Source organism: Schistocerca nitens, chromosome 4, assembly GCF_023898315.1.
Source record: "Schistocerca nitens isolate TAMUIC-IGC-003100 chromosome 4, iqSchNite1.1, whole genome shotgun sequence".
Taxonomy (NCBI): Eukaryota; Metazoa; Arthropoda; class Insecta; order Orthoptera; family Acrididae; genus Schistocerca; species Schistocerca nitens.
The window spans coordinates 370035283-370045842 of NC_064617.1; the positions used below are offsets into that span (position 1 = coordinate 370035283).

Consider the following 10560-nt stretch of genomic DNA (forward strand, 5'->3'; position numbering starts at 1 on the left):
TGTAAACACTCTTCTTGTCTTTTCAGACCATGAAAGCTGGCTTTCACTCCTTGGATATGATCTGAAAAGCTTAGCTCCTCAACTTTATCCTGCAAGCCTGCCAGGTGGAGGTCTGTTGTCAACTGTTGGGTTTGGTGGTTCACTTGGACCTTTTCCTGGAGATCCTACCAAAGGAATGTTGTCTGCTGCAATGCCTCAACTTATGCTGTCACAGTCCTCAATTCAGCTCAAACAGAATGGAGTACTTCCAGCATTTGGTGTGGCATCTGGTTTCCTAGCACACCTAGCAGAACGGCAGTTGGGTGATGCTTCAACTTTGTCATCCCCACCTCGATCTGCAATGAAGAGAGATACTTGGCCACCTGGGAACTTCCCTGCCACAAATCCAGCATCAGTGTTTCCATTCAGGCGTTTGGGTGCAGCATCAGAACCACCATTTGGCCGCGGTATACTTGTATCTAGAACACAAGAAGGATATGCTGTTATTAGTAGCGTTCCTGGAGCAAATGCAATATACAAGGATGTATTTACATCTGTCTTCAATCAGTCATACCTATTACCATTTACCTTCTTGGTGCACAATGCACAACAGGATGCATTCTTTTTTGTGAAAGAGGAAACATGGAGAGCCAATGAAGATCGGGGTCAACTAAAGCGCCTAGGTGGTCAAGTGAACATAACTTATCATGAGAAGGAAGCAGGGATTTTAGAGAGTAGTGGGGGGACTGGTAAAATTGGTGACCTGAAAATACATGGATTAAGTGCTGTAGTAAATTTACGGTATGGAACAACACCAGAGAAGGAGAAACAAAGGTTGCTACATCATGCGAAAGGACAGGCAGTCCGGAAGGCTTGGCACAGAGAGAGGGAAGCATTACGGAACAACTTTGTAGGAACAGTGGACTGGTCAGCAGCTGAAGTAGAAGAGATTATTAAGGTAGGATATGCCTCAAATTATGATGGTGAATATTTCCATGATGTCCAACGTTACCCTGAACTTGCAGAGGATCCATTCAATATACGTTTCATTAAAAAGAGTTCATCTGGTGGAAACGAGTCAAATAAACGAAGAAGGAAAAAGAGAAGCCTGGGGCAGAGACTTTTCTCGAGATATGTCAAAATATCATCAAACACTGGTAATACGCATCACAAAAGGGAAAGCCCCGTGGACATCCTAGGTGCACTGTACAGCTCTGAGTCACATCAGAAAAGCTGCCTCAATAAAAAACACTGGTGGCTTCAGTGGACTCAGCACAATTCCTTGTGCTGAAACAGTGGTCAGATTTTTTTAAATGAATGATAAATTCATTTCTCCCAATGATTTGCTTACATGACACATTGTGTGTATTCTACACCTGTCAACAGACAGTTTTTAATGAGATACAGGAACTAAGGAATATTCTTTAGACATGCTTTGGTACTCACGGTAAAATATGTTTCAGCAGAACTGATATGAGCATGCACAAAAAAGAATGGATAGTGTTTAGCACTTAAATACAGAGCCAAAGACTGAAAGAAGACCGTAATAGTGGGGACTTCGTTCGTCAGAAAAAACTGACGTGCTAGACTTCTAAAAAATACAACAAAGTGCTAAAGAGTAGTTTCAGAAGATATAACATTTGATACCGTTTAATGTATACATTGTGTAAGTCTGTGTTACTTTTATATTAAAAACTAAAATAAAATGTTAAGTGTGCCAACTATTCTACATGTGATGTAGTAAGTTAAAGAGTGATATATTGCCACTGAACATGTGTTTAACAGATGCATCCAGACCAAGTGATAAGCGATTACGCAAACTTTTATAATGCTTCTTCAAGATTGTCCATACACAAAGAATAAAAGTGGTATTATTTTCTACCAAATGTGTTAGCTATTTCAAAGATGCCAAAATAGTCATGAATATATCATAAACATCTTTTATGGTGCGCAGATTTTTAGTGCGTTCACTGTGGAAAACTACATTTTTTAACAAACCGGATCTTTAAAATTATGTACATATATTTATAAAAACAAACAGTTTTAAAGTGTCGAACTGCAAACAATTCCGTGAAAGTTTCGAGGATGAATAAATCTAATGTGTGAGCTCTGTGCAATGTTGTGAAGTGACTAATGCTGTTATTTTTATGTTTGGTATATCCGACCGAAAATATAAAGATGTGTATATTAACATATAAAAAAGTTAAATGTGTCCATTAAAGGAAATGTGTAGCTATGTATACACGCATCATGTGTTACCAATATTTATATATTTTTTATTACGTGGTGGAAGTGTTGTGCAAAGAGTAAAATGTGTAAATTGAAATACTCGTTTCTGCTAAAATGTTTAATGTTATGCTCGTATGTGAAAATGTAATTATGTATCAGTTGTATACAGTATTTTACTTTAAGTTTTGCATTATTAGAATAATTTATGTACAGTATGTTATTTTTGCCACATGTGGTTGAAAAGACTCTAGAGGGGAAAACCAAGCAGAATACCAAAAATCTAAGTAGTGCACAATTTATTTAAATATATTTTGTATTGTATGTATGTTAATACATTACTCATTGCATTTATTTCCATAAGGTGATCAGATTTCTATACTGTCATAGGGCTGTTGGAACATATGCTGTAGCAAGAACATTTAAATGTATATGATGTGACAATAATTGTGTGATCACTATTAAAGATCTTATTATAATGATACTTTCTCATTGCTTGACTTTGGATAACTTCTGAATGTTATATGTTAAAGTATTGCAATTAAATGTATAGATATTGTAAACAGTGTTCAGCATTTTGTGTGACATATGTTTCCAGTGTTTGTAATATGTGGTTACGTGGTTTCCATTTACACTAGTTCATACATTGTAGAGCAAAAAATAAGATGTACTGTAGGCTTATGACACTTTGTTTGTTCCTGTCAAGATGTCTGGTCACCTTAATATGTACACCTATTAAATTTGAAAACAGGGTCCAGGAAGAAAAGTTCATCAGTGCTGTTAAGATGATTAGCAAATCCATGTATCAGCATCACAATGTATATTTATATATACTAACAATGATGTTGAGACTTTTACTTACTAGTGAGTAGTCAGTTAAAGTGTAAATAATATATGTTTTGCTATAACGTCCCTTTTGAAAATAAATCAAAATACTTAAGTGGTGTGTAACTGCTGTATACAGATATTTTTGTCAGTGTTTGCTGTACAGTTTTAATTCTTGATTTTTATCAATTATGTTAATATGTGTTGAAAAATGTATCAATGTCAGTGTTGCTCAGCTAGAAACAGAATATTAAAAATTGTATGCAAATTATCTGAGTCATCATAGTTTTTGGCCAGAAGTTGCACAATATCAGTAGGGCAAAGTAATGCAGGGATGTGTATACCATTGTTAGATCGATTCTTTTTTTAAGTAAAACTCATGATTTCATCCAGTGAATATTTAGTTTGTGGAACTGTTTCTGAGAACTTTAACTGGTCAAGGAATATCTGGTAGTCAAAATCTGGAATTAAAATCTGAATTATTGACCACAACTTGAAAACAGCAAGTGACTCACATGTCTCTTGTTTAGTTGTTACATTTAACTAATATGTGCATCATTTAAACAATTTTATTTTCCTTAAGTTTTGACTGGTCTACTTCCAGAAACTCGCATGTAGGGATAATTTTTTAAAAACATCATTGTTACACACCAGCTCTTCTACACTGTTCTAATTTTTCAGATGTTATCTAAGTTAACTTAGTAACAACTAAGACTTTGATGTTCATGTATATATGTAAGTGTATTGTGTTATTAAGTTGTGGACCCTATGCTGAGTATAACTTGTGTGTACGCATGTTGGATGAATGTATGATCACAAAACTGCATTGTTTCAATTTTCCCCAAGAAAAGAGCTTATAAATTTAAAACTGCTTGAAAAATGCTTCCTCTGCTTTTACAGTTTCAATTTACAACAGAAATAGAATGTGAAATGTGGATGAATACCTCTGCCTTAAGTAATCTATGATGAGAAACTAACAAAAGTGGACAATTTTTTAAATTTAACTTCTGTGAAGTATGTAACTATTATTACTAGGATGATTAGTACTACTAGTACTAATACTTGAAAGTAATGACACTGTGTCATTATTTGCAGAATATGCTTCTTCTGTTAAAATTTTGTTGGATGATAGCAGTCCAAGTGGAGACAGAAATGACAGAATTACCAGAATTCTGATCATTCATTAATTTCACTGTCAGTACATTTCACAAATATAAAAAAAAGTTCAGTGTTTGCTTGCCAGATGTGCTACAGAAAAAAAGAAATGCGTGTCATACAGTTCTGAATGCATAATGACATTCTTCAGAGAAATGCTAAGGAGGTTCATTTCTACTGAATCTTTTTAGATATTTTTTTGTAATATTGGATGAAACTGGATATGTGTTTAATACTTTCAGAGTACAATATTGTTTGTAATGTATTTATTGCTGTAATTTTATTTGGTATGATGCTACTTGAAATAAATGTGTATTGAAATAATATTTGAAAGAAAATATTAAAGAGTAATACTTTTTATGGTGATGAATGCATTACATTCAGAATTGACAGCTCCTGCAGCCAAACTTAGGTGAAATGTTTTGAAGAAAGACAGATGATCACAAAAGCTGTGGCAAGAATGTATGGAAGCTGAATATATCTGTATAAGAGCCAGATAGTTATGAACTGAGGAGGAGTTTAAGTAGAAGTAATGTTCAAATTCTACCCCTCTACATTGATGTCAATATGCCAGTTATGAAAATTTCTGCAGAGAGCAAAAGGCCTAGAGTCAGTAGTTTCATTTGCATGTCAGCATTCTGCAAATCACCATGAGCATTAAGAATTCCTGCAGAGCATTTCTAGAGAATTTGCACGTATCTGAAAAGGAAAGTTTCCACTCACCGTATAGTGGAGATGTGGAGTTGCAGATAGGCACAACAAAAGACTGTCACAATATAAGCTTTCAGCCAACAAAGTCTTTGTCAAAAGTGTGTGTGTGTGTGTGTGTGTGTGTGTGTGTGTGTGTGTGTGTGTGTGTGTGTGTGTGGTGGGTGGGTGGGTGGGTGGTGTCTATTTTCGACAAAGGCTGCCTTGTCGGCCGGAAATTTATATTGTGACAGTCTTTTTGTTCTACCTATCTGGGACTCAGCATCTTCTCTATATGGTGAGTGGCAACTTTCCTTTTCGTACTATTGCTACATTCCATTGTGGACTTTCCATTGTTTGATTTAAGTATCTATTTAAGCAGATATGTGGTGGTTTTCAGCAAATGGACTAATAATGTTTGTAGAATGTATTAGACAGAAGAAATACAAGCCAGAAAATTGTCACCACAGGGCCATAACACCAGACTCTTAATAAGGCTACAGTGTATCCTTTCATAGCCAGTTTTTACTTCTGTTAAATCTTCTGAGCTGGGGGTTTGTAATCAACACACAAAATTATTCACACACATTCCATGCCCATCTGTGGAGACATCTTCAGACATAAAATAGTGTCGGTTGCTGTCAGTTACTAATGTTTTATATTTGAAGATGTCTTCTTCAGAGGAGGACAAAACATTAGTGAATTATTTTATGCATCGACCATGATCTCTCAGGCTCGAAATTTTGACAGAAGACATCATATTCATGTCACTGAGAAAAAATAAATGGGATAGAAGATACACAGATTTGACTTAAATGCCATATCTTCATATTTAAACAGTATATAGTTTAGGACGGAATAACAACAATATTATGAAAAGCGTACTGCTCCTCACTACACAGAGGAAGCATTGAGTTGTAGACAAGCACAATGAAAAAACTACTAAACATTCAAGCTTTTGGCCAAGAGACGTTCTTTGGAAACAGAAAGCACACACACACAAACGCAAGTCTTTCTCTTTCACACTCGCACATGGCCCCTGTCTCCAGCAGCTGTGGACTGGAACCACTTCTTTCCATCTGTGTACCTGGAGAGTTACTTGCTGTAGCAGAATAGTCTGTTACATTGTACTTTCAGCCACTCATTCTCCTATTGATATACAACTTTTTTACTTGGCAATGATTTAATGAAAGGGCTATTCAGAAATTAACATCCAGTTGGCTGTTAAAAAAAGAAAGGAAATGGATGCATTTTTATATACAGTGTGTTGACATTACTTCTCCACGTAGTTGCCACCCAATTCAAATACTCTCGTACTGTGACACCAGCTTCTTTTTCCCTTCATCAAAGTAGTGTGTTGCCCAGTTCTACCGTCAGCTGTTGACCACATCCTTGAGCTTAACGTTAGTCATGAAATGCTGAGATGAAAGTTACATGGTGCCAAGTCCAGACTAGGGAGGGTGATGAAAAATCTCTCAGCCAAAATAGTTGGTCTCCTTCATTTGACTCACAGTATGGGATAAGGATTGTCACAAAGGAGAATGATTCCTTTGGTAATCATCGAGTGCTGTTTGTTTTAGGTTGCCCTTCATAGAATTTCATAAGAGCCACAACAAACCTATAGTGCCACAATATTGTCATGTGTTACTCTCATGAAATCTTTTGTTCAATTTCTTTGTGATCTCAAGGAACTGTAATCATCATTTTGTAGTGTGACAGCATCTGCTTCAATGTTTTGGCATCATTGAGAGAATGAGTGCGCATCCTCTGTTTTGAATGTTCCTTAGTTTCATAGCTCATGTTCTACTTGTATGTATTGTCCCCAGTCGTGATTCTTTTCAGAAATTCCTCCCCATATTCACAATAACACTGAAGAAATGCCTAGGCTGAATTCATTCTTTCAGTTTTTTGAACATCAGTTAGATATTTTGGTACACACTATACACTAAAATATGGTAATCTAGCACTCTATGAACATGTTAAAGAGGGTTGTCCTTGAAAGCTGTGGCACATCTTCAGAAAGTTTGGAAATTGTAAACAGACTTCTTGCACACGATTTTGCAAAATGTTGCACAACTTGATCAATCACAACCGACTGTAACGGTCATAATGCACATCTGTATGACCAACAACACCATCACTCATAACCCCATCCATATACATATGACAAGCTGATAATGTATCTCAGCAGTATTAACTCCTACTTCAGGGAAGCAAATAAAATAATGTATCCCACAACTGACAGATCCATTTCAATTGCTCATTGCTTACACACTCATTCTTTACCTGAAAATGTTTGTGATAGGATTGTATCTCTTAATAAATAAAAAAAGAAGTCCAGTTGTTCTTTTCAAATGTTCACATGACATCACTTCACATATTTAAAGTTTGATTCCCATAGCTAAAGACCAGGCACTCATTACATATCAAAATTGTTTATGCAGGTCTTTTTGTACTCACATTTGATGGATAACTTTATATTCTGCCAAAAAGATGAGAATCATGAATTAATTGGCACACAAAGTAATTTTTCCTATAGTAGCTCAACAAACTGTCTACAAAGTACAACAGAATGATGATAATTGTTCGTTAAGGTAGAGTGGCATGTTTACAAATGTCACTTGTTAAGTCTGTCATTGATTGTAAGAGTCACTGATCATCTCTTCGAATAATCCTGAGGCACGCAGTGTAGAGAGTACTGAAATCCCAGACCAAGTTACATGCTGACCAAGACTTAACTCTAAAAAAAACTACACTGAATAACCAAAGAAACTGACACACCTGCCTAATATCGTGTAGAGTCCCTGCGGGCACATAGAAGTGCTGCAACACAACATGGCATGGACTCGACTAATGTCTGAAGTAGTGCTGGAGGAAATTGACACTATGAATCCTGCAGAGCTGTCCATAAATCAATAAGAGTACGAGGGGGTGGAGATCTCTTCTGAATGGCACATTTCAAGGCACCCCAGATATGCTCAATAAAGTTCATGTCTGTGGAGTTCAGTGGCCAGCGGGAGTGTTTGAACTCAGAAGAGTTTTCCTGGAGCCACTCTGTAGCAATTCTGGATGTGTGGTGTGTCGCAATTGTCATGCCGGATTTGTCGAAGTCCGTCGGAATGCACAATGGACATGAAAGGATGCAGGTGATCAGACAGGATGTTTACATACATGTCACCTGTATGAGTCGTATCTAGATGTATCAGGGGTCCCATATCACTCCAACTTCTCATGCCCCACACCATTACAGAGCTTCCACAAGCTTGAACAGTCATATACTGACATGAAGGATCTATGGATTCATGAGGTTGGCACCATACCCGTACACGTCCGTCCACTCGATACAATTAAACAAGACTTGTCAAACCAGGCAACATGTTTCCAGTCATCAAAAGTCCAATGTTATTGTTGACAGGCACAGGTAAAGCATAAAGCTTTGTGTCATAAAGTCATCAAGGGTACAGAGTTGGCCTTTGGCTCCAAAAGCCTGTATCGATGATATTTCATTGAATGGTTCACACACTGAACTTGTTGATGGCCCAGCACTGAAATGTACAGAAATTTGTGGAAGGTTTGCACTTCCGTCACTTTGAACAATTCTCTTCAGTCATTGTTGGGCCTGTTCTTGCAGGACCTTTTTCCGGCCACAGCGATATCGGAGATTTGGTGTTTTACTGGTTCCTGATATACAGAGTACATTTGTTAAATGCTCATATGAGAAAATCCCCACATCATCGCTGCCTTGGAGATACTGTGTCTCACAGCTTGTGCGCTGACTATAACACCACATTCAAACTCACTTATATCTTGATAACAATAACAGAGAAGGAAAGTTGCTACTCACCATATCTTGATAATCTACCTGTTGCAGCAGCAGTAACCAATGTAACAACTGTATTATATAGACGTTGCCGACCACAGCGCCATATTCTGCCTGTTTATATCAGAATTCGAATATGCATGCCTATACCACTTTCTTTGGCACTTCAGTGTAAAAGCATAACTGCGGAATTGTGCGTGTTTTGTTCTTATATAGACGTATGCTAGAATATTATATGATTTTGGTTATTATATTTGGTTATTTGAAGTTTCCGTAGATCAAATTACTCCTTTCTAAACAGATGTAATAATTACTGTCAGACATTGCTTGATCAAATTACCCACAGGGTTGCCACAAGTTTCCCCAAGTAAAATTCCCTGATATTTCCCTGATTTCCACACAAGTTCTAGTATTTTTCCCAGACAAATTTTGAGACTTATTGACTGATTAATTGAGAGGGTTATGGGACCAAACGGCAAAGTCATCAGCCTTGCGATTCCAAAGTTACTTACAGGAGAAAGAGGGTCCATTAAAAGTGGATGAATACAGTCAAGGCACAGCCAAACACACAGTAAAAGCTGAAACCAAATCTAAAAATTGGAAAAAAGAGTGATCTTACCATGGGGTAGTGGTTATGGGGTCCTAGACTGAGAAAAAAAGAGAGGCCCCAGCCTCAACCACCCTGCCCCTGCTCCAAGATTAAAGCAAAACCTTATATCTGGAAATAACCATTTTCATCGAGGAAACTGAGGACCAATTCAACCACCTGTGAATTGCTGCTATTATTAAAATTAAGGAAGACTGTACTTAGCAGGAAGAGCTAAACAAATGGGACATTCCACCAATATCTGGGATACCATCAGTCTGGCTCCACAACCATATTGTGGGCGTGGTTCATTACTCAGGGTGAAACAATGGGTTAGCCTGGTATGACCAATGCCTAGACGGCCTAAAGCAGTGATCTCCTTCCAAGAGGAGCAGAAGGAAGAGCACCAAAGTGCAGTAGTGTCCTTGATTATGTGGAGTTTATTACCGAGAGCAGTAGCGCACCAGATGTCATTCCACTTTTGGGCAAAGAGAGATTTGACATAGATCTGCATATCCACAGCTGGAGTTAAGAAAGGGAATGGAGGGTGAGTATCAGCTTCTCTAACCAAACAGACAGCCAGTTCATTCCCTGGGATGCACACATGACTTGGGATCCAGAGAAAGAAAACAGCAGGCACCACAGCCAAGGGAGGAGAGAAGGTCACGGATAGCAGAGACCAAAGGATGACAAGAGTAGCACGCTGCTCATTCAGTCAGTACGTATTAAAACACTGGGGAGGAAGGCCTGAGTAATAAAACTAAGGGTTCTGGTTACAGCTAGCAGCTCTGCTGTGAACACACTACATGATTCAGGCACTAAATTGTGTTCTAAGCCAGTAGGAGACGTGAGAGTGTATCCCGCTTTATTTATCATCTTAGAACCATCAGTGTAGAAGATGATGGCAAAGATAGAATGTACAAGACACTGGAAGACCATAGGGGGGACAGAGACCTTAGGACCCAGGAATAGGTCAGTCCTAATCCGTTGTCTAGGCACCATCCAAGGTGGCTGTGAGAGGAAATAAATAGGGCTCATTTTAGTGAATGGAGATGGAGATCCCATTAGAGGGAAGTGAGATGCATTCCAACTGGCAATCCCACATGTGGGCAGTGATTAGGAGGGAGATGTCCCTCGCTTGTAAAGAGGACAGGGATGGTCAGAGAATGTGAATGACGACTGCATAAAAAACCAGGAGTTGGCTTCAATGTACAGGGTGTACATAAAGTCCAGGAACACTTTCTATTATTTATTCCACAAGAACCAAACATTGTTCAGATAT

The 10560-nt window shown here is 37.8% G+C and overlaps 1 protein-coding gene across 1 annotated transcript in view; it reads left to right on the plus strand.

The window, feature by feature from the left end:
- Window positions 1-4468, plus strand: part of LOC126252108 (teneurin-a) — a 352713-nt gene extending 348245 nt beyond the window's left edge. Inside the window, exon 37 of the mRNA XM_049952972.1 lies at window positions 27-4468. Within this exon, the coding sequence (XP_049808929.1) occupies window positions 27-1270 (1244 nt within the window). The 3' untranslated portion in view covers window positions 1271-4468. The remainder of the gene's footprint in view (window positions 1-26) is intronic.
- Window positions 4469-10560: the final 6092 nt, after the last annotated feature.